The sequence below is a fragment of the Pipra filicauda genome, unplaced genomic scaffold (genome assembly GCF_003945595.2).
Source record: "Pipra filicauda isolate LSUMZ 115617 unplaced genomic scaffold, ASM394559v2 scaffold754_size109397_pilon, whole genome shotgun sequence".
In the NCBI taxonomy this organism is placed as follows: domain Eukaryota; kingdom Metazoa; phylum Chordata; class Aves; order Passeriformes; family Pipridae; genus Pipra; species Pipra filicauda.
In genome coordinates, this window is record NW_024104925.1 from 75981 (window position 1) to 103538 (window position 27558).

General features: G+C 50.8%; 1 protein-coding gene across 1 annotated transcript; it reads right to left on the reverse strand.

Moving 5' to 3' along the window:
• Positions 1-2391: 2391 nt before the first annotated feature.
• Positions 2392-27558, reverse strand: LOC114003944 (histone-lysine N-methyltransferase ASH1L; the record flags this gene model as incomplete). The annotated part of the gene is made up of 22 exons (XM_039389646.1): positions 2392-2813; positions 3673-3974; positions 4590-4630; positions 5530-5696; positions 6798-6970; positions 7637-7775; positions 12229-12319; positions 12594-12680; positions 13419-13667; positions 14826-14958; positions 15061-15115; positions 15536-15688; positions 16722-16879; positions 17119-17213; positions 17405-17566; positions 17756-17864; positions 20097-20243; positions 21202-21408; positions 21855-21963; positions 22195-22240; positions 23799-23872; positions 27441-27558. Coding segments are annotated over 22 exons (2907 nt in total), but the record flags the coding sequence as incomplete, so codon positions are not given.

The window sequence follows — 27558 nt, forward strand, 5'->3', positions numbered from 1 at the left end:
AATTCCAGAGCCAGAAGGTCCCCCCTGAGCCTCCTTTTCTCCAGGCTGAGCCCCCCCAGCTCCCTCAGCCCCTCCTGCTGCTCCAGCCCCTTCCCAGCTCCGTTCCCTTCCCTGGACACGCTCCAGCCCCTCCGTGTCCTCCTTGCAGCGAGGGCCCCAAAACTGCCCCCCGAGTTTGAGGTGCCCGGCACTGCCCTGGCCCTGTGGCCACCGTGGCTGCTCCAGAGGTGCCACTGCCCTCCCTGCCCACCTGGGCTCACGTCCAGCCTCTGTCACCAGCACCTCCAGGGCCTTTCCCAGCCCCTCTTCCCCCAGCCTGGAGCGTCCCACGGGGTTGTTGTGACCCAAGGGCAGCTCCTGGCCCTTGTCCCCGTGGATCCAGCCTGTCCAGATCCAGCCTGTCCAGATCCATCCTGCCCTCGGCACACCCCCACCCCCACGGCAAAGAAAACCCCCCGAGCCAGCCGTAGGAAAAGATTTTTTTTCCATTTAATACTAGACTCTCAGGATTGAGATGCAGGCTTTTTATGCAATTACATCCAATGTTAAAATTGGTAATACATAATTTACAAAGATTAACATCAAAACAATGATCTATTTAGATATGCTTTGTAAAAAGGAAATATATTAGCAGCATTTATTTTCAGCAATCACACAGCCTACACCCATGCAGACTAAGGTTCAGCTCTATTTGCAGTAACGTAGTGCTTCCTGGCTCCGGCGGCGATCCTGGGGACACAACGGGTCTGCTCAGTATTATAAAATAACCGAAAAATAAAAAAAGTCATTAATTTCTACACCAGTAAGAAAAAACAAGTTCTTTTGCACTTACCTAACATTTGATTGTCTAAAAAACATTTCGTTTAGTCTTTCAACAAAAGAAAGATAAAATGACAGAGCTAGTGTCTCGCTTCTGTACGCACTTTATTTTTTTTAATTTTTTTTTTTAAAAACTTTTTTAGTGTTTAACACCATTGGAGACAATGATTTTTTTTTTTTTTCTGTTTGAAACTAAATGAGACAACTCGAGGGTCTGGACATGCGATATTCCTACTACACGCACGAGTATTTTATACTCAGGGTTCCTGGTACTGTACAGTGCTTCTCTACAGTAAGAAAATATTCCAAACTATTTTCTTATTTCTTTTTTTTTTTTAATAAAATATTTTTTTTTCTCAAAGGGGTTTTTTTTTCTCCTTTCTTTTTTTTTTTTTTTTTTTTTTGTTTTTTTTTGCCTTTTTTTTTTCTTTTTTTTTTTTTTTTGTTCCTCCTCTTTTGAAATCAACACATAAAAGTTAATGGAATGAGTCATGTTCCACTAAGAGTAAAATAATTATAATAATAACAAGAATGTACAGTAGGACGAGCTTGGTCCATAAAAAGGAACATGTAACTACGGTATTGCTTTACATCCACGCAGCAGATATATACAACTTGGCACATTAAAAACTGGATTTCTTATAAGAACACCTAAAACAGGACTGTTTATATGCATGTGTACGGCTGAGACAGGAAAGCAAAGCCACGTCCGGGGGCAGCGGGTGCCTCCCACCCCCCATCCCGCCCCGGGGGCTCCGGGATTTTGGGATAGCGGGGGTGGGAATGGTGTGGGACCCCTGGCCAGGACGTTCAGCTGTCCACCAGCACACGAGGGTAGTGTTAGCATCGATATATTCTACAGCTCACGACAAACACTCGCTCGGATACTGCCTGACGGGCACGGAGTGAAGGGTTCCTTGGTTTTGTAGTTCTTTTTTTTTTTTTTTTTTTTTTTTTTTTTTTTTTTTTTTTTTTTTTTTTTTTTTTTTTTTTTTTTTTTTTTTCCTTTTTTTTTCCTTTTTTTTTTTTTTTCCTTCCCAACAGGTTTTTTTTTAAATTTGCACAACACACGAGACACACGAGAAAACCACAGCTTATCCAAAAAAGAACCAACGGCAACGGCGGCGTCAGGATCCGACTCGCTTCCTAGAAAACTCCTCTGCAGGAAAAAAAAGCGGGGGGGAAAAAAAACCCAAAAGAACGAAAACAACCCCCAAAAAACCCCTCACGCCCCGCCCCTTCCTCCCCCCGCCCCTGCCCAGCCGGTGCCTCATCCCAGCGCTCCTGCCCCGCTCCTCCCCGGCACAGAGCACAGGGACCGGCCCGCGGCGACCCCCGGCCTTGCTCTTCTTGGAACTTGTGCAAATCAGAGGCTTTTCTGGGGCAGCCTTTCACTCTGAGCCACTGGGCCTCTCCCCTCCCCTCTGGATTCCCTTCCCTGGCGGTGCTGGTGCAGCCCCAGGTTCTCAGTGACCGTGGGGAACACCCCCCTCAGAGTAACTCACTCCTTTTTTTTCCTCTCACCTCCCCAGTTTTTTTTCTCTCTCTCTCTTTTTTTTTTTTTTTTTTTTTTTTTTTTTTATTTTTTTTTTGTTTGTTTTTTTTCCTCTGAGTGGGAATATCAAGCAAAAAATAAATTAAATTTGACCATCCTGGACAATATAACCACGAGGTTTCCTCAGTACCTAACATCAATACAAGGCACGCCCACCAACACACACACCAAGAGCACTGCAGAGCAGGGCAGGGCGGCGCCCCGGCCCCTTTAAGTGCTGCTGTTTGTAGTTCTGTCCGTTCGCGGCCGCCTCCTCCCCCTGGGCCGGCACGGAGGAGGTCGGGCCGCGGCTCCCGGGGCTCGGCAGCCCCCCAGGTCACAGCCCCCGAGCTGGGGTGGCCCCGCCGTCACTTCCTGAAGCTGCTCTCGGGGATGCTCAGGGTGCGGCGCCGCAGTTTCCTGCCCGATCCCTCCTCCAGCAAGTACGTGACGTCGATGGCTGCAAGGAAACCCAGGCGTGAAAAGGGGGAGTGGGAAGTGCTGCACCAGCGGGAAGGGGGGAAAACACCCCCTGGACCGTCGAGTCCAAGCTGGGACCCGTCCCCGCTCCGTCCAGCCCTGTCCTGGACACGAGGAGCAGCTTTCCTGTTCCTTTATTCCTGGTTCTTTGAGGGGTATTTCCATCCACACTGATATCCAAATATATGCAAAACACCCGAGACTGAATTTAGCCCTGAGCCGTGGCTGGACCAGACAACCCCCAAAGACCCTCCCAGCCCTGATTATTCATCAGTCCATGACTGTTTGGGCACTGCCAGGACATGGAAGAGACTGGACAGGGCTCATCCCAGGCTTTAAAACTGAAAGCAGAGACACATTTAACCAGAGCACCCACAGCTCAGACAACACCTCCAGCAGGTGCTCAGAACCCAAGGAAAGCTCATAAAAGGTCAAAAGAGACTCTCCAAATTCTCTTCTTTGGCATATCTGTTAGTTCCCCAGTTGTAAACATGGAATGATGGGGGGGGGTTATTAAAAATATTATACAAAAATATAATTAAAAATATTATACAAAAATATTATACAAAAAATATTATACAAAACAGTGTCAAGTGGTAAGAAACTTCCCTTGGGTTTTACTTGCATTTCTGTTGCAAAGGAAAACGTGGCTGCAAAAAAAACCCACCTGATTGTTCCTAATGCCCACCAGCAATAAATTAATTATTTTAAAACAAATAAATTTTGTTTAAATAATAAATAAATAAATAAACAAACAAACAAATTTTTAAATAAATCACAATAATTCTACCAACACAGTGCCCAGCGAAGCAAACCCCGACCTGAGCCTGAACTCTCACCGTTTTTCCCTGGGATTTTCTCTAGGAGGTTGAGCAGGATCTGGTTCAGCCTCTCCCTCTGGAGGTGCCTCCTCTCCTCGGGGCTGCAGAGCTGCCTCGTGTCCGAGGGGGCCTCCTCCCCCTTCTTCTCTGCCTCGCAGCCCTCGCTGGGCACCGGCTCCTTGTCGGGCTCCTCGGGGCCGGGCAGCTCCCCTGGCACCTGCTCTGGGGCTCCCAGCACCTCCTCCATCAGGGGCAGAGCGTCCTCCTCTTGGTTTAAGTCTTTGATCTGTGGTTTTGAGCGATCTGATTTCCAGGATGACCTGGAGGAGAAGGGTTTAAAGAGGTTTTTTTCAGACCCTCACCTAAGAGGCCGATTCCCGGCGAGGCCAGGACTGCTCTCTGGAGCTCAGCACTTCCCTCAGTCCCTGCACCCATCACACCCCCCCAGGTCCCCCCAGCCTTGTCTGCACCCCACAGACGCAGCTGTGACAAACAAATGGCTTCTTATTTCCACTTGGGAAGGTTTTTGTCTCCAGAAGCTCAGGCCAGAGCTTACTGGGGCTTTCCTGGAACAGCCACGGCCCTCGGAGGGTGTTTTTACAGCCTCTGGCAGACATGGAACAGCACAACTGGGATCTGGGCTCCTCCATGTGGGAAGGAGGAGCCTCCTCTGCTGGGCAGCTCCACACTCAGCTGCTTTTGCTGACTTTCAAATGGCTCCTGTTCTCTTCCTGATGTGCATTATTAAGGAACACTTCTCTAGGCTCTCCCTCCTCCCTTGTTCCCTTTTATCTCTCTGGAAGCTTAGAGAGCTTTAAATAATTTAAACTCGAGGTTTCCACAACCCCCAGGGGAAATGGGCAGGAGGAGAGTGAACACCACAAACAGGATTCTCTCATCTCTTCTCCCCAAACAATCTGGGAGGTGACACTCACCTGCCTCCGTTTCTCTTGTAGTTGTCTGGCACATAATGAGGCTGCAACAGCAACAAAGACTGTGGTTAATACCAAAGCAAATTCACAGTGGAAGAAAGTGCTGGTCTATCAAACACTCTGGAAATACCAATGCAGGACACCCTGGGAATGCTGGTGTGTCTCACACATCAGACAACTCCAAAGGAGAAGGAATAATCACGTAATAAGGACAAATCAGAGCCAGACTTACTCGATTTTTCCTATCTTCTAAATAAATTTCAAGCCACAGACCATCAGGGTACAAATCCCCTTTGCTTTCTGCACAGCACAAGTTTGGAACCACCTCCAAAGCCACTACAAAAAGCTCTGCTCCAGGGAGAACAGAAGGTTTGCAGATCTCTGTGCTCAGACAGGGCAGTGCTGCCCTGGAGATCATCTCTGAGCTCACCCATCCCCACCCCTTCAGCACCTCTTTGCCTCTCAACTGCAGGTTCTGTTACACTCAGTTTTCTTTCCCAGCTTGCTTTCAAGCCAGCTTTTCCCCCAGACTGTGCGTGCCGACAGAATCATGGAATTGTTAAGGTTGGAAAAGCCCTCCAAGATCATCCAGCCCACCCAGTGCCCCATCCCCACCTTGTCCCCCAGCCCAGAGCACTGAGAGCCACGACCAGTCCTTCCTGGGACACCTCCAGGAACGGGGACTCCAAACCTCCCTGGGCAGCCCCTTCACCTGACAATCCTTTCTATGAGGAAATTCTTCCTGATGTCCAACCTGACCCTCCCCTGGCACAGCTTGAGGCCGTTTCCTCTCGTCCTGTCGCTGGGAGCAGAGGCTGATCCCCACCTACGGGGTCAGCTCCCTTGGGCTCACCAAGCTTCCTTCACCAACACTCAGGGGCTTTCCAAAACCCTGTCCAGCCTTCTAACGACAGGTAAGGGAGCTGAGAGAACCCCCACTTACTGAGAAGTCTCTCTTAGGGGTGAGTTTCTTGGGGAAGTGGTCGAAGGCGTAGGGTTTGGTGCACACGGGGTAGCGGTTGCGGTGGATCTTGTAGAAGAGGTGAGCTGACTTGTCCAGGCGGTAGTCACAGATGTACACATCCTGCTCCTTCACCCCCTTGGGCCTCCCTGGGGGTTCAGGACAAAGCACACAGGAAAGAACAGCCATCAGGTTGAGGGGGAAACACGTGCTTTGCCCCAGCCCAGCGCTGGAGTGTCGGAGTGTCCCCGTTTGCTCTCCTTCGGAACCACAACAGGACACGCTGCTGGTTCAATTCCAGGGGGGAATCCACACACTCTGATCAAACAGCAGCCAAACTTCCACAAAAACAATTATCCACTGCCATCACCTTCTCTTCCCTGCCCATCACAATTCCAGCAGTGTAGTCCCTCTTAAAACAGGAATCCCTGTCCTGGGGCAAAGCCACTGTGTGTCCTCAGCTCCAGAACAGGCAAACATCCCCCATGGCCTTTGGACAGCAGGATTGTTCCAGTGCATGTCCTGGTTCCTGCTGGAGTAAAGTGAATTTTGCCCCAGTAGCTGGTTCAGCTGTGTCTGGGATGAGGATAATGTTGGTCACACCCTGATGTTTGGTTGGTGCTCAGAAGTTCTTGGCCCAGGCATCACATGGGGACTGTACTGTGCTTCCTGGGGTTTATTCATGGAATCATGGCATGGTTTGGGTTGGAAAGGACTTAAAGACCATCTTGTTCCACCCCCTGCCATGGGCAGGGACAACTTTCACTAGACCAGGTTGCTCCAAGCTCCATCCAACCTGGCCTTGGACACTCCAGGGATCCAGGGGCAGCCACAGCTTCTCTGGGCAACCTCTGCCAGGGCCTCCCCACCCTCCCAGGGAAGAATTTCTTCCCTATATCTAACCTGAATTTCCCCTCATCTAACCTAAATTTCCCCTCTTTCAGTCTGAAGCCATTCCTCCTTGTCCTGTCACTCCAGTTCCTGATGGAGAGTCCCTCTCCAGCTTCCTTGTAGCCACTTCAGGTACTGGAGACCTCTCTCTCTCTGCAATCTCCCTTTCCATTACTACTCCTGCTATTATTATTATTACATTTTACTTTATTTCAGCCAGCTATTCCTATCCCAACCCCTGGGATTTTACCTTTCTCCAGCCCCCCCTCTCATCCCACCGTGGCCGCTCTGAGCTGCCGACGGGGGTCGAACCACGACAGCCCAAATTCCCGGAGCCGTGTCCCGTGTCCTGTCCTCACCTTTGCAGTAGGTGTAGAGGTCCAGCACACAGCACGTGCCCACCACGGCCTCCAGGGGGATGATTTCGTAGAGCGGGACCCGGAAGAGCTCGTTGTGGTAGAACTTGCGGGACGGGGAGTGGTGGGTTTCGTGTGGACGGAAATAGTGGTGGCCAAAGGCAAAACGCTCCTCCCTGGGGGGGGAAAGGGGAGAGGGGACAGAAATGAGCCCCTGGTACAACTTCACTTCATGCCCTCCTCCATTCTGAATTCCCTCTCTTGCACTTTGGCAGTGACTGGGATGGGGAGTGGAGTCACCCCTGCAGTCCTCTGTGGGTGGGCAGAGCTTTGGTCACAGAAAAGATGGTTCAGATCTGATTATCCTGCTCATCCAGTGGGATCCTCTGTGTGCCACGGGATGTGAGAGCAGCACAGAGCACGAGACAGACACCCTGGGAGGTTACAGAGCAGCACAGTCCCTTTGCTGCTTTGCACATAACAATTTCTGGGGCTCCCTTTGCCTTGTGTCTCATTTCTGTTCCCATCAAACACCCCCGGCGTGGTTTCCATGGGCACAGCACACTGTGGCTGTGACTGACTGTGACTGTGACTGACTGTGCTGCTGTCACAGGCACTGAACCACCTCACAGCTGCCACTGGGAACCCTCAGCCTGCTCCGACACTGAGGAAAGCCCATCAGCTTGTACCTCAAACCTCCAAGCTCCCACAAGCACAAGCAGAGACAGGTGAATCCCCTTTGCACCCACACCACGTGCTCACTCCTGCCTTTTTAGGCCATGACAGGACTTCCATGGAAGCCCTGTGCCCTGACAGGTGGGGTGTGTGGGGGCTGCACTCACTTCTCGTTCTTCCAGAGCTTCTCGATGCGGAAGATGTCGAGTTTGTCCCTGTTGATGTGGGACAGCAGCCGGTACGACTGACGCACGGGGTGCCCGTCGGGGGTCCTGCGGCTGTCCCTCATCAGGTACACACAGTCACCTGGCACAGGGCGAAACAAAACACACACCTGTGAAGGGCTGGGCGTGTTCCCAGCTCTCCAAAACCAGAGGAGCAAATAAAGGTGCCACCAGAACCAACACGAGAGGTCCCTGATGTTGGATTTACAGAACGATGCAAACCCACCGCAGAACCTGCAAGGGCCACGGTGACGTTTCTCACAACAGCTTTACAGGGGAAACACCCGTAACTTCCCATGCCCAGACTGAAAACAACCTGTAAGGTATCAAAATCTACGATGACAGACCAAAGGATATGGAACAAAGTCAGCTGTGATTAGGAAAATGTGTAGGAATTAGCGGTGGCTTCAATGTTTAAAGAATAAATCTTTGAGAGAGAAGATACTCAGAGGGAAGATTGTTACTGAGAAAATAAATCCTGGCTCGACAAGCCCCAAGCCTTTGGTTATTCCAGCAGAATTCCAATGAGATGCAGAGCTCAGGAAAGGCAGAGAATGCAAAAAGGGCTGAACAAAATGGCACTGCTGGCAACTCAAAAAGTCTTTGCCAAGTGCAACCCCTAAAGAGGTCCCTAAACTTCTCTCTATCAATTCTGTCCCATGAGTGAATTAACTCTTTACTTTTTTCTGCTCTGATCTGTGAAATCACAGAATCTCAGAACGACCTGGGTTGGAAGGGACCTTAAAGACCCCCTCATTCCACCCCTGCCCTGGGCAGGGACACCTCCCACCAGCCCAGGCTGCTCAGAGCTCCATCCAACCTGGCCCTGGACACTTGCAGGGATGGGAAGAGCTTCCATCTCTCGTTATTTACCTCACAAGGAACAAAAACCTGGGAGGTCCCAAGTCATAAAAAGAATGGCACAGTCACTCTGTTACTTTGTGCATAACAATTTCTGATGCTCCCTTGGCCTTTTGGACTCATGTAGAACATTTTTCTTCTGTTTTCATTAAATTGCAATGACTCCTGGTTTTTTCCCCCTATTTCTTTTCCCCTGGTTTTGGGTATGTGCAGTTGTGGCTGTTTTCCTTCCATGGATATTGCTGTTATTCATCAGCAGGTTCTGTTGCTGTAACTTCCATAACTTAGGAACAAAATGCCAGGGAAACGTGGCCTCAGGTCCATCAACACCTCAGTTTTGTTATAACCAAGTTTAGGATTGGTGAAGGATGAGTAATTCTATTTTTATAAATATATTCTCACTTATCAATCTGGTCTAAGTGTAAAAGATGCTCCCAAGGACTCCTCATGTGCAAAAATCACTTTTAGGTTTGATGTTGTCCCTGTTGCTGTAACAGTGGACACAAAACATTATGGAAAAATATAACCTCCAAGTTAAACCAGAGGGGATGAGGTTCCACACAGGCACTGCCATGGAGCCAGCTCTGAAACCTTTGGGACAACCAGCATTCCTAGTAAACAAATAGTAGCTTGTAGGAAGTTGTAGGATGGAGAAAGGGAGTTTTATTCCAGCTGGATTAAGTACAAAATGGTCTGAAGACAGACTGACACAAACCTGCACAGAGCAGAGGGCCAGGCTGGGGACGATCCTGTGCTCACCCACTGCAGCAGCTTTGAGAATCAGGGAATCATGGAATGGTTTGGGCTGGAAGGGACCTTAAAGCTCACCCAGTGCCACCCCCTGCCATGGGCAGGACACCTCTCACTAGCCCAGGTTGCTCCAAGCCCTGTCCAACCTGGCCTTGGACACTTCCAGGGATGGGGCAGCCACCTGGGCAACCTGTGCCAGGGCCTCCCCACCCTCCCAGGGAAGAATTTCTTCCCAATATCCCACCTAACCCTGCCCTCTTTAAGTCTGAAGCCACTCCCCTTGTCCTGTCACCCCAGTTCCTGACAGACAGTCCCCTCCAGCTTCCCTGCAGCCCCTTCAGACCCTGGAAGGTGCTCTGAGGTCTCCACAGCACCTTCTCTTCTCCAGCTGAACATTCCCACCTCTCCCAGCCCGTTTCCATAGGGGAGGGGCTCCAGTCCCCTCACTGACTTTGTGGCCTCCTCTGGACTTGCTCCAACAGTTCCATGTCCTTCTGAATTGGGGGCAGCCTGGACACAGTGCTCCAGGTGAGGTCTCATGAGAGCAGAGCAGAGGGGCAGAATCCCCTCCCAGGCCTGCCTGGCTGTGCCTGGGATTGTCCCAGGCCAGGGGCAGGACCCTGCACTTCACTTTGTTGAACTCCATGAGCTTCACATGGTCCCACCTCTCCAGCCTGCCCAGGTCCCTCTGGATCCATCCCTTCCCTCCAGCATGTGATCACAGCACACAGCTCAGTGTGTCATTACTGCCTGAACTAAAGATGGGATAACAACAGCTTCCCTTCACAGCACGAAGGGGAACTTTCACAGAAATTAGGGAGGAGGGTTCCATAAAAGACTCATGAAGAGGTCCATGCTGAGAGCAGCTGCTGGCCCCAAGCAGAATGTAAATAAAGCCATTTAATTTTAAACCACCTAGTTTTAAATGAGCTGTTTTCAACCCTTCTTCCTGACCTCTTCCAGGAGAATAAAGCAAACCCAGCACTTCTTGTGCCTGACTGAAATAGGAGCACTCGGGAAGAGATGCACACAAATGCTCTCCAGCCCAAAGGATCAGGAAAGATGATTCCAATTCCAGCTTATCCAGAGGTTCCTGACTATGAACCAGCTGCCCCTCTGCCCCAAAAAGGGGGTTTTCCAAGGAAGAAACACAGCAGGTGTTGCTGGTGCCTTGGGGGTGATGACAAGGGGCAGTTCCTGGCTCTGTGGGTTTTCCAGGATCCATTCTGACTCCAGTTTGTCAGCTCCTATCTGAGGCAGAACTCCCTGTTCCCTCTGCAGGATGTGATGGACCAGCTGATCAGATCTATACCCATCATCTCCTGGGTTTAGGTGCTGGGGAATTCTGGTAGAGGAAGCTGTGGTGTAACCCAACAACCTCCAGCAGAATTGCCAAGAAATCAAAAAACAAGTTCTCTGACCACGGACTGAGGGGCCCTCCCTGAGACCCCTCTGAAGGAGAGGGATTTGGTCACAGCAGAGTGTGCCCACTCACACAGCTTTTCACCCTTGTTCCTCCAAAACATCAGCTCTCAAGCTTGGAAGTGGCAGAGAAGTCCAGGGTGCAGCTCACCTAGGCAGGCTGGGGGCCCCAACTGTGTTTCCAGGCTTTTTCCAATACACAACACCCAGGAAAAATGTAAATCCACACACCTTTCTGTGTGTAAGGCCACGTTTTTGACTCAGAATGTGTGATTAGGGGGCCTTTTAGAAACCAGAGGGAGTAAAAAGCTGTTTCTCCCTCTGTTTAAGTGCCTGACAGACCCTCAGCACAGCAGGTCCTGTGGTTGTGCCTCAGAACTTTGGGTGGGGAACTCGAGACCAGCAACGAATCCACGGATTTTCCCTCCTCCTGCTGGAGTTGTGTGTTCCTTCCCAGCACCTTCTGGTTGTACAACTTGCTTAATCTATCCCCTGTACCTGCAGGGGCATCTGGGGCCCAAGAGTGGCAGTTTGGTCCCCTCTGTCCCCTGCTAATGGTATGCAGGGCTCAGCCACAGGAAGGGCATTTCCCTCATTAAAGGACATTTCCCTCATTAAAGGACATTTCCCTCATTAAAGGACATTTCTCTAATTAAAGTCACCAAGATCAGATCAGGGGTACCCGAGTAAAACCCAATGTGTCATGACAAAAATGCCCTCAGTGCTCTGAATGCCTGGAAGATGCCACAACCCCCAGATCAAACGTCACCCATTCCAACAGAGAACATGAAATCCAGCTCTGACACAGCCCTTGGAAGTGAGTTACTCTCCAGCAAAAAACACATGAGAAACCCAATGGCTGAACTCTGGAGAGGACAGTGCAGAGCAACCACCACCAAGGAAGACTAAATGAAACTCCAGAATCCTGCAAATGGGATGAAGAATATGCTGTTCTTTGACCTTTTTTTTTTTTTTTAATTCTCCACTTTCCTGAAGTCTCTTCTATTCCCCTCTAGCAAACATATCAGCTGGTTTTACTCATTTAAGAGTAGCTCCTTCATAATGATAAAGGCTTTTTTCTAACCTTGTGTGTATCTCTAGGATGAATTCAGTGAACTGAATTATGTGGCTTTGGCAGCTGCCTGGGAGAGATTTGGGGCTTCAGAGCACTGTCTAGAGAGATAAGCTTTAGGGAACACACAAGCAATGAGCTAAGTGTTTTAATGACCATTCTGCACCAAAATACTGAAGGTCTAACAGCCTTCTTGGCCTTTACTTCTAAATGTTAACTACCAGCAGTTGGCTCAGCATCTTCCTCCCCTGGCCAGAGGAGTCTGCACTCAAGGTAATTAACATTTCTCCATCAACAGCCTGTGAGAGCTTTCACTGTGTGTCATTCCCAGCATCACAGAGAGCAGCTTCCACTTGTGAAAAACGAGAGGATTTTTGACAGGGTGATGCCAGAAATCCCTGCCCACTGTGGGGGAAAGCCCAGCACGTACCCTGGCGGAGCAGCAGGTCGTCCCTCAGCAGGCAGATGTAATAAACACAGCCAGGCTGGGCATAGTGGGGCCGAGGGATCATGGGGACCTCCTGCAGGGAAACACAAAAAAGGGAGGGAATCCTGAGCTGCCCAACATTACCAGTCCCAAAATGGGGCTGAAACCCTTTTGGAATCATGCAGAGAAGAACTGACCCCTCCCGGGACTGAACCCAAACCAAGGCAGACACAGGAAGGGAGAAACTTAAGAAGCGAGAAAAATTAAGAGAAACGTAAGAAAGTGAGACCCCAGCATTTACCAACCCCAATAAATACAAATACAGGAGCTGCTTCAGTTTATAAGTGCGTTAAGGAAGGAGAGTTTACCCTGCTCACAGCCCGAGGCTCACACTGCTCACACAGGTAGTGCTCCACGTCCGAGTTCACACCCATGCAGTCACAGTGCTGCCAGACCTGGGGAAACAGGCACAGCCCAGCTCAGTCAGAGTCCTGGCACAGGCTGTGTGTACAAGCTGCCTTTTCTCAAAAAACATTAAGGAGAGCAAGACAATAAGGTTCAGAAAGGAAAGTCGAGATTTTCTTTGAACTATTTCACAGCACATCAGAAGACAGACAGGATCCCCAGGCAACTGCGTGTGTAAAAGCCCAAAACTGTTGGATTTAATTCCTCTCTCCCAAGGGCAGGAGCTGTGCCAGTTCCAGCTCCTCTACACAGAAACGCAAGTTGCATTTCCTTAGAACACACAACTTCTTCTCTTTTGGAGGGGAAATGCAGGGCTGGAGAGGTAACTCATGCTACTGACTACATGGAAACTACTGGTCACAGAGAAGAGAAAAAGAGAGAGATTCCATTTTGGGTTGCCCTGCCTCACCATGCACTTTTCACACTGGATCATGAGCCCCTCGTCCTTTTAAAGTCCACAGATGCAGTGGAAGCCTAAAACTGTGGAAATTCATTTCTCCCTCCCAAGGGCAGGAGCTGTGGCAGTTCCAGCTCCTCTACATAGAAACACAAGCTGCATTTCTTCTGTGAAAACAGCATCTCCATTTCCTCTGTGAAAACAGCACCTCCACTCTTTTGGAGAGGAAATGAAGGGCTGCAGAGGTAATTCATGCACTGACTACATGGAAACTGCTGGTGGTGGAGAAGAGAAAAAGAGAGAGATTCCATTTTGGGCTGCCCTGCCTCACCATGCACTTTTCACACTGGATCATGAGCCCCTCGTCCTTGTAGAGGCCGCAGATGCAGCGGATGACGTCCTCGTCCTTCTCGTGCCCGTTGTCCTTGTCGCACACCGAGGTCTCGCTGCTGTCGGCCTCGCTGGCCGTCTCGCCCACGATCTCGTCGATCTGCGCGGCCGCCTCGTGCCGGGCGCTGTAGTAGGCCTTGCGCAGCCGGCACACGTCGCGGCCCGTGGGGGACTTCCTGCCGTAGTATTTCTGAGGGGAGAACACACGGCGAGGGCTTCGTCTCCGAGCCCTGGGTTTTTGGTGCACCCAGGAGGGGTCTGGGTCTGCCCTGAGCCGCGCCCCAAACACCACACGAGGGGCTGTGGGGTCGAAGGTTGGGCTCGGTGAGCTCAGAGGGCTTTTCTGACCCGGCTGATCCTCTGAAATGTGGGGGGCACCTCTCCATCCCACTCCTTATTCTCACCAGGTGGGTGGAGAAGGGATTGAGAAGGACTTGGGGGTGACGGGTGACCGAAAACTCAGCTTGCCCCGTCCCTGTACCCTCACAGCCCAGAAACCAAGGGGATCCAAGGCAGAGTGGGCAGCAGGCCCAGGGAGGGGATTCTGCCCCTCTACTCTGCTCTCCTGGACCCCACATGGAATATTGTGGCCAGTTCTGGTGCCCCCAACATCAGAACTGTCGGAGCAAGCCCAGAGGAGGCCACAAAGTTGATAAGGGGACTGGAGCACCTCCCCTATGGAGACAGGCTGGGAGAGGTGGGAATGTTCAGGCTGGAGAAGAGAAGGTGGTGTGCTGAACTCACAGCACCTTCCAGTGTCTGAAGGGGCTAAAAGGAGGCTGGAGAGGGGCTGTTCCTCAAGAACTGGAGTGACAGGACAAGGGGAATGGCTTCGCAATGACAGATTAAATTTAGGTTGGCTCTATGGAAGAAATTCTTGGCTGTGAGGGTGGGGAGGCCCTGGCACAGGTTGCCCAGAGAAGCTGTGGCTGCCTCTGGATCCCTGGAAGTGTCCAAGGCCAGGCTGGATGGGGCTTGGAGCAACCTGGGCTAGTAGAAGGTGTCCCTGCCCAGGGCAGAGGGGTGGGACTGGATGATCTTTAAGGTCCCTTCCAGCCCAAACCATTCCATGATTCTGTGATTCTCTGACATCTGACACTGAAGAACAAGGTGCTGCTTCCAGAAGGAACTGGAATTTGTTTAGGTGAGCTATTCATGCATGTCCTTGACCTTCTCTCTGCCTGACCTAAGGCAATCAAAGAGCACATGGATTGCTCTCGAGGGCTCACCAGGAACAGATCAGCACAAGTTCTCCTCCTCCAAGATATTTCTCTTCCTTTGCTACTGTAAGTCAGCAAGAGCACTAAAGGAGGTCACATCCCTGCTCTCAGGCCAGAGGGAGCCTCACCTCTGCATTCCTGAACACCTTCAGCATGTCCCCATCAAAAGCTTCCACAGTTTTGTAGTAGCCAGTCAGGATCTGCTTCTCAATGGTGGCGAGGTCCAAGGGGTCAGAGATCTTCTCGTAATAGTCTGCATTTCTACAGGGGGGAACATTGGCACAGTGTCACGTTCATGAGCAATTCCAACCGTGCAAATCCATCGGGGAACGCTCGGGGATGTTCTGGGAAGGCAGCACTTACTTTTTCTTTGGGGGCAGGTTCAGGAGAGGAGCTGCGAGCGCCTGCCTGGAGGAATCTGCAACAGGGACACACAGCTTAGGGACATTCCCGGAGTAAAACTTAAAAATACAAGTAACTAACATTCAATCTGGGTTAGAAAAAGGCTATTCTACTAACTGAGCCACGGGAAATTAAAATGCTTCTGCATTTCTAGATGCTGGTGGCTGCAATCAGACCCCAGGTATCAAAATGAAGGACAGTGTCCTTGCAACTCTGATTTTTGCTGAAATTTTGAAAAATCAGTTTTAAAGGACAGCAACATATGAGGGTTCTGGTGGCAGAGGATAAAACAAAGTGATTATAGGTAAGTGGGGAAAGAAAAAAACGAGTTCTTCAACATCCCATCTTTTTCTAGTATCTCCTATTCTGAGAGTCCGTTGTTCCAGAGGCTGAAAACATCCCCGCGGAGATTTTTTTTAAGGAGTGCCAGGTTCACCTTTGTAGGATATGATGCTGTCACATATTTCCTTGAAGATCTGTGCCAGGCGGGCAGCACGAGCCACCTCGATGTTCTCCTCGGCCGCCGCCAAGCGCCGCGTCCGCACCGAGCGGGCCGTCTGCAGGGCTGAGAACTGGGTCATGAACACGTCTGGGGGAGGGCAGAAAAGAGTCACCTCTAAACAAAAAACCCACCAGAGAGCAAATCACAGCACCTCCACCCGGGATTATTAAGATTAACGCGGCTCCTGAGCTGCTGGAGCAGCACAAGGCGTCGGCTGCTGTTCCCAAGTCGGCTCTCACTGCTCAGGGCTCTAAACTTAAATTTTAATCAGTTTAATCAGCTGGTTATTGGAATGTTTTATGTTGTTGGAGCAAATAAAACATGTCATTGAGTTCACCCCAAACACTGACTGCCCACCTTCTCCTGCACCTGACAGTGGGGGCCCAATCCTGCCTGGCTGGGAGGGTGATGGTCCTCCGTTTTGGAGCAGGGTTAATTTTCCCCTGATAGTTGTATTTTGTCCCATTCCCATTTAGAGACAAAAAGCTCTAAAATTATGAGGATAGATGACAATTTTCAAAGTCAGCACAACTGTTTCTGGTCTAGGGATACAGAGAGCAGGAAACAGCCCCTGTCAGGGCCCGACCACAGATGGTCACGAAATCACAGTCATGGAATGGCCTGGGTTGGAAGGCACCTCACAGATCCTCTTGTTCCACCCCCTGCCATGGGCAGGGACACCTTCCACTAGCCCAGGTTGCTCCAAGCCCTGTCCAACCTGGCCTTGGACACTTCCAGGGATGGGGCAGCCACAGCTTCTCTGGGCAACCAGTGCCAGGGCCTCCCCACCCTCACAGGGAAGAATTTCTTCCTCATATCACAGAATTATATCCTAGAACCATTTAGAAAAGACCTCCAAGACCAACCTTTGATTGATCACCACCTTGTCAACTAGAGCATGGCACAATGTTAAATACCACGCTCTGACAAACCCCTCCTGCTGAAACACCAGACGTGGCACCTCCTACCAGGATTCAGGAGACCCCTGAGTGCCTTTACCCGAGCAGCATCCCCTGCACGTCTTACAACAGGTGTATGGGTCTTGTAGTGACCCTACACCGGATTTATACAGAGGTTAAACCCCACCTGGGTCCCCAGGGCAGCCCCTGCGTGGCCTCACCTGATTTGATGTTCCCGTCATCGCGGCAGATCCCGTTCCAGCGGGTGTACAGGGACGTGCTGTGGATGTTGTCACTGACGTGCTTCACCTCCTCCTGCTTCTGTCGGATCTTCTCCCAGTTTCGTACCAGAAAGACGTGGTGTTTTAGCACAAAATTCCTACGGGAATCAGAAAGGGATGCAAGGACCACTTTTTACTGAGAAATGAATTCCCTAACGCGGGGGAGAAGCTGGATATTCAGAGGTACACTCTGTGCCTTCTCTGCTCAGTGGGGAGGAACTCCAGCCTGGCTGGGTTAGAGGGGAACTCAGAGCTGCATCCTCAGGCATTTCATGATGCACCAGTGTTTGTTCAACACTCCATTTCTGAGGCCAGTCCCCCAGAAACCCTCCCTTACCTCTCCCTGTTGGACATGGGCTTCATCTGCAGCTGAGGGGTCAGCCTGGTCGGGGCGTTCACACTTTCACTGGGTTCCTCAGGGATGTGGCCCCTCTGGAAAACAGATGGTTCTGATAGACAGGAAAAACTGTGCCAAGAGCTCAGCAGAGCACTCAGAGCAGTCCCTGAGACAGAACCTGCAGCACTGCTCTGCTGCACGTACAGATACACCAGTTTTTGGTCTGATGGCACAGACTGATTTCCCATTAACCTCTACCCACCCAAACTCTGTCTTTAATACTTACCCTCTTCTTTAATTTGTGCTTTGACTTCCTCTTCTCTTTCGACCGTCCAGGCCTTCTGTGGGTGCTCACAGGCTGGTTGCTTTTGCTTGAAAGTCCATTCATGCGCTGACTTTTCCCCCCAATTATCCCTCTGCATTTGTCAAAGCCACACTTGCAGAGTTGCTTTGGGAGGGGGGGGAAGAGAAAAAAATAAATTAAATAAACCCCCAAAGATTTCGATTCTCCCTCAGCATTCCAAAGAACCTCTTGTGCCAAATACAACGCGACAGGTTTTGTTAACGGACCTTCGGCTTCACAGAACTGTTGGCCCTGGGTGACACTTTTTTTAAGGTCTCCCCGTGGGATCTTTACCTGCTTTTCAACGTTAAAGGAGTGGAAGTTGTAGTCGTAGGTCAGCTCAGTCCCAGCAGGCATGTCCTTGAGTGCATAGAGCCCGATCCGATAAACACCGTTCACGGACCTGCAGGGGAAACACCAGCAAACATTCCCCAGGATTACACCTGAGATCCTCTCTGTCCACACAGTGGGAGTGTCAGAGACAGGAAGCAACACTTCTGCTGCACCCTGGGTCCTGCCTGTTCTTCACCTGTACAGTTCTCTCATTTCTCTGCTACAATAAACCCCGAAGGCCAAAAAGTGAACACAACATTTACAGAGAGGAGGAAGTTGTGCTTTCAGGAAAAGCTACGAACTGTCCTGGCTATCACAAGAAATCAGCTTGTCCACTGCCAGCACTCAGGCCCCCTCCTAGACTGAAATCTTACACTGAGCATCAAACTCATCTCAAAATCACAGAACCACAGAATGGTTCGGGTTGGGAGGGACCTGAAGCTCATCTTGTTCCACCCCCTGCCATGGGGGTGGAAGGCAGGGACACCTTCCACCAGCCCAGGTTGCTCCAAACCCCGTCCAACCTGGCCTTGGACACTTCCAGGGATCCAGGGGCAGCCACAGCTTCTCTGGGCAACTCCTCCCAGGGTGCCAGGGCCTCCCCACTCTCACAGGGAGGAATTTCTTCCCAATATCCCATCTGACCCTGCCCTCTGTCAATTTGAAGCCATTCCCCCTTGTCCTGTCCCTCCATCCCTTGGAAATAGTCTCTCTTCATCTTTCCTGTAGCTCCTGCAGGCACTGGAAGGCCACAATCAGGTCACCCTAAAGCTTCTCCAGGCTGAACAATCCCAACTCTCCCAGCCTTTCCTCCCAGCAGAGCTGCTCCACCTCTGATCCCCTTGGTGCCTCCTCTGGACCTGCTCCAACAGCTCCATGTCCTTCCTGTGCTGGGACCCCAGAGCTGGAGGCAGGACCCCAGGTGGGGTCTCTAACCAGAGCAGAGCAGAGCAGAGGGGCAGAGTCCCCTCCCAATTCTTTCATTCATTTTGTGTTGGATTTTCAAATTTAAAACTTGATTACTAGTGCTTAAATCCACCAGAATTATCTGGGAAACACGAGCTACTCTGCTGCACTGTCCCCACAGTGATTCCTGTCACCACCATCTGCTACTTCCCTGTAAATCATTCACTACAAATCCCTCAGCACTTATTTCCTCCTAGCCTGGCCCTGCATTTCACACTGCACTGTTGATATCTGTGCACAGAAGAGAAAATGCCACTATACCAGTGCTGGTGTGACACAGGCTGTGCTGCAATCCCACTGTTTCCCTCTTTGCCTGTGTTAAAAAATATTTCAACTGCCAGGAAGAAAGAATATACACACATAGAGGAGTTCACAGTGTTACCTGGCCTTCAACATTTGCAGTGTGACAACCAGCAGTGCTGGGCTTGCCTTGCCAGAAAACTTAGACCTTGTTTGCAAAGCCCTTGCAAACACTCCACAACAACCCCCTGCAGCTCCACAGGCTGGGGACAGAGTGGCTGGAGAGCAGCCAGGCAGAGAGGGAGCTGGGAGTGGGGATGGACAGGAGGCTGAACAGGAGCCAGAGTGTGCCCAGGGGGACAAGAAGGCCAATGGATCCTGGCCTGGCTCAGGAACAGGGTGGCCAACAGGTCCAAGGAAGTGATTCTGCCCCTGGACTCAGCGCTGGTGAGGCCACCCCTGGAGTGCTGTGTCCAGCTCTGGGCCCTCAGCTCAGGAAGGACATGGAGGGGCTGGAGCAGGGCCAGAGGAGAGCAACAAGGCTGGGGAAGGGACTCAAGCACAAGTGCTATGAGGAGAGGCTGAGGGAGCTGGGGCTGTTCAGCCTGGAGAAGAGGAGGCTCAGGGGAGACCTCCTCACTCTCTGCAACTCCCTGACAGGAGGGGGGAGCCAGGGGGGGTTGGTCTCTTCTCCCAGGCAACTCTCAGCAAGACAAGAGGGTTGGGTCTGAAGCTGTGCCAGGGGAGGGTTAGGTTGGATATTAGACAGAATTTCTTTCCAGAGAGAGTGCTCAGCCATTGGAATGGGCTGCCCAGGGAGGGGGTGGATTCTCCGTCCCTGGAGGTGTTTAAGGACAGACTGGATGTGGCATCAGTGCCATGGGCTGGGAACCACGGCGGGCTTGGATCAAGGGTTGGACTGGATGATCTTGGAGGTCCCTTCCAACCCAGCTGATTCCATGATTCTATGATTCTAAGGTCTGAGGGTTACTGACACCCCTCCCCTCCCTGTTCTGAGCTCAGACCCCCTCAGCTGCTCCGGTTCCCTCAGCCCGGGTGCCCCGGGTCCCCAGGGAGCAGAAAGCCCCCCGCTCACCATTTCTGCATCTCGCAGTTGGGGTTGCAGCTGTGGTTGATGAAGCGAGCCTCGTTGCCCATGCGGTAGCTGTCGATGACCATCCCGCTGTCCAGGTTCAGGCAGTAGTGGTCGCTGTGGTTGTGGTACTGCTCGATCATGCGGTTCCTGCCGGGGACACAGGGAGCCCCCGTCACTCTGCCTGTCCCCCCCTCAGCACACGGGGAGCGGCACAGCGAGAGACACAGCGAGTTCTCAGAGGGGGTTTGGAAGGATAAAAGTAATGTTTTATATTTTATAGAGCCGTACACCTAGAGAGGGAGGAAAACCATGATTGTACCTATTTTTATAAGTCAAGGCCACTGACAGAGCTTGGGTTAGAATTTAGAAATTTGCTCTTCTGGAATGCTCCCTTTTGGGTTCTGCAGATTATGTGTACACATTTCATGGTGATAACCTGTGTATGGAAGAGAAAATGCAAGTATACATTCTTTGGGGTGTCTGTGTATGCACGTGGACAACAACCAGCTGCTTCCTGGGGGCTGGACAGTTTCTGGAATCACATCCATGGATCACAGGAGCACAGTGACAGGAGTCAGTGTTAGTGGTTGTCTCTGTATGAGGAGACTGCAGCTGCCTTCTGGTGGAGCTCTGAGAGCAGCAGGTCCCTCCAACCTCAAATATCCCACGATGCTACAGAGTGAACAAGACAATTTCTTTCTTTCATTGGTTATTAATGCTCCCACTTGGTTTCTTTTTAACTTCACACCCACCTGCAAAAGCCCATGTCCCTTCCAGTCCCACTCTGCCCCTCAGTTCTACCTGGCACCGTCCAAATCCTGCACAGTTCTCGTTTGGACTCACAGTCACTCGCAGCATTTCACATTTACAGGGCAGATGAGGCACAGGATTCATTGCAAACACTCATTCAAACTCCTCTCCATTGAACTGAGAACAACTTGACTGATCTAAAAATGCGAATTCTAAGCCTCCCTTCTGGCTGTGACCAGAACAGGATTCCTTATCCCCCCCTTTGTTCCTGTCTAAGGATATCCCACCCACGACCACAGATGCCAAAGTCACTCATCGAGCCTTCCACGCCAAAGCAGCAAATAAATATTTCTACCTGAATTCTTGCTCACTAACAACTTCTCCCAGATATTCAATGATAAACTGTCCTGCTTTCAGGGGCTCCTTGGTACGAATACCCCATCCTTTCTCCTCGGCCCGGAACCTCTCCAGGCACTGCACCCACTCGTGCCTCTGGATGCGCTGGTTGCAGCACTGCTCCCCACAGGGGCACGTGTTGGGGGAACACTCTGCAAAGATCATCCTGAAACACACAACAGGGGAGGGAGAGAGCACACTCTGAGAGCTGGAAGAGACACCAACCAATAATAACAAATGAAACAAAAGGTGCTCAGGAACTACAGTGCTGTTTGTTTTCAAGGGGTAATTCCCGCAGTGATTCCCAGCCTGGCTCTCACTGATACTCAAAGGGCAAAATGGAGCTTTTAATGGGATCTTCCTCTGGAGAAGAGGGGGATTGTTCATTCCAAAGGGATTGTTTCTCTGGCAGTGCTGAGGAATCCCCTGGAGCGGGGAGCTCAGCCTGGGGGGTGTCAGTGGGACCCCCAGATGCTCAGACTGGGAATTTTCCCTCCCAGCAGGAGGAAGGAGCCTGGACCCCCATGACGATGCCTTTCCTGCTGGGGTTGCATCCAGCACAACTCTCTTCCTAAGAGAGGATGTGAAATAACCCAAGGAAGCCATTCTGACCTGTTCAGACAGTCCTCCACACAGCCCTTCCCACTGTCATCCTCTGGTTTCTTACAGTTGCAGGTGGTGGCCGCGTAGCCAGAGAGGGGTTTGACATCCACGTAGACATCTGTAGGAAAAAAAGAGAAAGAAAACAAACCCAAACAGGGAAAAGAATTCTTCCCAGGTGAAAAAACCAGAACTGCTTATCTACAGTATTTTCATTCCAATTAAATAAAGCAAAAAAAAAAACAAAACAAGCAGGTGGAAGTGACTTTGGCAGGACAAAGAGCAGGACAGAAAGAAGAGGTGTCATGTGAAAATTCCACAATTAACAGTTTAGTAATAAGATTTTACTTACTAGAACGGATTTTTTTGTAAAGTGGGACATCTGGCTTTTTATACAACTGAAAGGAAGAGAAAGAAAATTTTAATACATTGCATAAGTGCATCTGTTATTCAAAAGGATCAGGGAAATGATGTTCTGTTACATAGGGAACAGTTCTGTAATCATTCCTAGAAATCTGCATTCTCTTCCCTAGGCTCAGACTGCATTAGCAAATAGGTCACAAAAAGGATGTGAATAAGCAGAACCTGGATTTAATGAGACACTGGAGCAGTTTGTCCACCCCATGGCTTGTTCTGTGTGCCCAGAGCAATGTGGGAACCAGCTGTCCCAAGGACAGGCTCCTCTGGACAGGGCTGGAAAGAAGGGCAATTATTTAAACCCACATTGGGGAAACCATCTTTGGTGGAGTCACCACGTGCCAACGCTTGAAAAAGTGAGGTAGAAAAATCAAGGTGCTTGTCAAAGCTACCCAATGACCTCCAGGGTCTTTTCTGATCTAAGGGATTCTCTGAACACTGTGAGTACAGGTGGGAGAAATGCAGATTCATCTTCTCATCAGAGGAACTTCCTCTGCAGATGGAGATGGCAGGAGGGAAAAGGGAAGCTTACACCACAATTCATAATAATTTCAGATATATTCCAGCCTTTCAGACAAGCTTTGAGGAATAACTGGAAATTATGTGTGTGTTTCACACACATTTCCTGCACTAAGAGCCCTCCCTCAGTGACACACAGGCACGACCCTGACACCTCCACACCCCTGCACAGAGAAACTCCTCTGCAGGGGCCTCTGACATTCCAGGGAGAGATGGAAAATGTCAAGGAAACAGATTCCATGTATTTATTATTTATGGAATACCGAGCAGACGAGACAGGCAGATGCAACTCAGCGTCAACACTGGGCAAGGAAGTGCCCTCAGCTGAGGTGTCCCCAAGGCCCCTGACTTGAGGATCAGATTCCAGGGGCCACAGTACCTGGGAATTTGTCCTGCTAATTTACATGCTCAAGTTACACAGCTGAGAGCACTTTCTTGCCACAGAGCCAGGGACAGACTCCCCCCACCCCCAGCCTCAAATCCTGTGGTAAATCTCTCGGTGGAAACTTCTCAGGGGAAACCAACAAAAAACCCCTCCTATTTTTAGGCTCGCACATATTTAAAGCTCTTTTAAAGGGAACGAGCCCGTTCGACGGTTCCTCTTCTTCCCTCAGCAGGAAAATTTCAGCTTGCAAGTGAAAAATAAATTCCACTCCGCTGGGATGGATCCAAGGAAAATAAGGGCTGAGATTCCTCAGTGCTGCTGGCAGAACACCCCAATTCTCCCGGGGCGTGTCTGGAACCAGCTCCCTGCACGAGGCAGCGCCGCCAAAATAAGAGTCTGCAGCCAAATCCATGGCTTTTGCCAGCAGAAACTCCCGGGATTGCTATTTTGCAAGAGAGGGAATAATGGGAATTATCCACATTAAACACATATGCAAATCTGCAAATCCTTTCTCTCCTCACACAGTGGCAGCAACAAGATATTCCCCAGCAGGCAGGATGTGCAGACACAGCTCTCGTGTGCTGCCGCTTCCCTTCTAAGGCTTCTGATCCCAATCTTGGCTTTTTATCTCCTACCTGGTTGTGTTTCCACTGCCAGAGGATGTCGTAAGGCAGCTGGAAGTCAATTCTCTTTTGTCTGAGGTACTTTCCTGGAACAGAAAGGTTGGTAAGTGGCACACACTCATCTCCACGTGTCCCCGGAGAACGGGAGCCGCTCCAGGCACCTCGCCAGGGTCTGGCAGGGCCTCTGGAAGGGACACAGGGGAGCAGAAGCCTCCCAGAACATTCTGTCTGTCAGGGCAGGCCCGGGGAAGAGCCTCTGTGTCGGTGTTCTGCTCTCCTGCCCTGCTCAGGTGGGACCTGCCAGGGACAGGTACGGAAGGTCTTGGCTCAGATCCGACCACAGCACCGGGCAGGGACAACAGCAGCTGGCACGAGTGACCACAGCACTGAGAGGGGTGACCACAACACCTGAGAGAACTGACCACAGCACCTGACAGAACTGACCACAGCACTGAGAGGGGTGACCACAACACCTGACAGAACTGACCACAGCACTGAGAGGTGACCACAACACCTGAGAGAACTGACCATAACACCTGAGAGAAATGACCACAACACCTGAGAGAACTGACCATAACACCTGACAGAACTGACCATAACATGAGAGAACTGACCACAACACCTGAGAGAACTGACCACAGCACCTGAGAGAACTGACCATAACACCGGAGAGAACTGACCACAACACCTGAGAGAACTGACCACAGCACCTGAGAGAACTGACCATAACATCTGAGAGAACTGACCATAACATCTGAGAGAAATGACCACAGCACCTGACAGAACTGACCACAGCACCTGACAGAACTGACCACAACACCTGAGAGAAATGACCACAACACCTGAGAGAACTGACCACAACACCTGAGAGAACTGACCACAACACCTGAGAGAACTGACCACAACACCTGAGAGAAATGACCACAATATCTGAGAGAACTGACCACAGCCCGACAGAACTGACCATAACATCTGAGAGAACTGACCACAACACCTGAGAGAACTGACCATAACATGAGAGAAATGACCACAACACCTGAGAGAACTGACCACAGCACCTGACAGAACTGACCATAACATCTGAGAGAAATGACCACAACACCTGAGAGAACTGACCACAGCACCTGACAGAACTGACCATAACATCTGACAGAACTGACCACAACACCTGAGAGAACTGACCATAACATCTGAGAGAACTGACCATAACACCTGACAGAGGTGACCACAGCCCTGCAAAGAGACAACACCTGACACAACTGACCACAGTTCTGTGAAGTGACCACACCACCTGACAGAGGTGACCATGGCCCTGTGAAGTGATCACAACACCTTACAGAGGTGACCACAGCCCTGTGAAGTGACCACACCTGACAGAGGTGACCATGGCCCTGTGAAGTGACCACACCACCTGACAGAGGTCACCATGGCCCTGTGAAGTGACCACACCTGACAGAGGTGACCATGGCCCTGTGAAGTGATCACAACACCTTACAGAGGTGACCACGGCCCTCTGAAGTGACCACAACACCTGACAGAAGTGACCACAGCCCTGTGAAGTGACCCTGGGCCTTCTCCATGAGACAGCTCAAGGCCAACAGGTTCCCCTGAACTCTCCTGTGCACAACCCAAGGCTTCAGCACAGGACAAACCTGCTGCACTGCCCCAGCACGATGGTAAATCCCAACACTGCACTCAAAGAAATCAAATCAGGTTTAAAAATAGCCTCCAAGCCTGTTCCTGTGACCTTTACCAGAAGAGATTTAAGAATGAATTCAGACTTGGCAAACACATTCCCCAATGTTTTGGAAAGGCTTCAAGATGCTCTGTATTTTCAGCAATAACTGAAACTGTTTCAGACAGAAATCAGTGCTTTCTCTGCAGATTCTGGCTCTGCTCTGACATTCCCTGTCACCCCAAAAGGACCCTGACCCATGACATCATTCATTCCAGACCCCAGGGCTGACACTGCTGAGTTCTAGCCAAGATTAAACTTTCTCTGATCGTTTTGCTGGAATCCTGTGTCCCAAAACTGCAGTGAGCAGGATGAGGTGTCACTCCCAGGTCTGATTTTCCCAGCTTCTCTCACTCCCAACAAGTGCCTTTATGTTCCTCCAGCAATGGTTCCATATAAATTCACACACCCCCCCTCTCCACTGGAAAATAAAAATGGTAATGTTTTCCTTACAATTCCCCCCTAAATTACTTTTCATTTTCAATGCCTTATTCATCCCTACAAGGTTCCAGGAAAGAGCTAAATCTGCTGGGAATTTGCTTTCACTCCTGTGACCTCAGCAGCCCAAACAAAGGGCTCTTTCAGGTGCCCTGGCACCGAGCCTGGAGCAGGGGAAGGTCCCTTCACCCCCCTCAAGTGCAGTGCCCTGGCAGAGTCCCAAAGCTGGCCACTGCTCCGGGGTTAAACCATCCCCAGTGCCCTGGATGGAGCCCTGGGAGCAGCTCAGGCCCAGGGCAGGAGCTGGAATGTGGCAGCAGCACCAGCACTGGGAGTCGGAGTGTCCTGGCAGATGCCTCGGCCACGGGGAGGTTCGATGACCCCCATTCCAACAGGAAGTGACAGAGGGCAGGTTTGGGAGAATGCTGAGAACTTTAATCACCACCTTCAGCTCTGAAACCTGCTCTGTGGCCCCTGATTCACACAGATCTGGCCAACTCTTCTGCCTCGCTGGGAGAGCCAAACTTCTCAGCTGAAGAAGACAAGCCAGTGACACGGGAGTGTTTGATGGGACAAATATTCCTGCTGAACAAAGTGGAATGTCCCAAACCTGCCTGGCATGACGGGACTTGCAGCAAGAAACCACGGCACTTCAAAAGCTGAAACAATTACCTGAGAAGTTACTCAGCCTTGGTTCATCCTGGGAAATGATGGGAGCTGCACTTTGGGAGCTCAGGGACATCCCACCCCTGGGAGCAGCATCCCAAGCTCCAGCAGCTCCAAGTGCCTGGGCTAGACTTGGGTTACAGCTTCTTTCCACAGGCACTTCCCTGGAAATGTCCAGGTTGGACGGGACTTGGAGCAGCCTGGGCCAGGGGAAGGTGTCCCTGCCCATGGCAGGGGGTGGCACTGGATGAGCTTTGAGGTCCCTTCCAATCCAAACCATTCCATGATTCTGTGATTCTGTGAAACCCTAAATCCCATTTTTGTCCTACCCAACACCTAAGAATTGGGATAAAATAAAAACCCAGATAATAGCAAAGCTTTTCATTCTTCCACCCTTTTATCCATGTTTAAGGTCAGACACAGGGACAAGTGGGAATTTATTATTCCATGCTCAGCTTTTTGGATTTAACAAATGGTCATAATTGTCTCTGCCTACTCTGCTGCAGCTTTACTCTGAGGAGGAGACTCTTGCTCTGCATTTCATCTGAGGGCTATCACAGCTAAAGCAGGTTTGAACACCAGACTGGCATTTTCAGACACACCAAAAAAATGAAAACAAAGCTCACGTGGCAAGTCAAGAAAAGCCTCCTGAGCCCCAACTTGTGCACTGGGGAGCACAGAGAGCTGAGCGTGGCCCTGGGCAGAGTTCAGGGGTGACCAAAGGGATCAAAAAGAGGGAAGAGGGAGAGAGCAGAGAGCTGGGCAGTGCAGGGGATCCCCAGCTCACCCCACCACCAACCCCCCCAGGTACCCACCGACGTGGATGGGGGCAGGGAACAGCCCGTGCTCGTGCTCCCCCGGGGTGTATTCCAGCTTCTCCTTCTTCAGCTGGATCAGGCGGCTCTTGGGGCTGTGGGTGACAGGGACACAAGG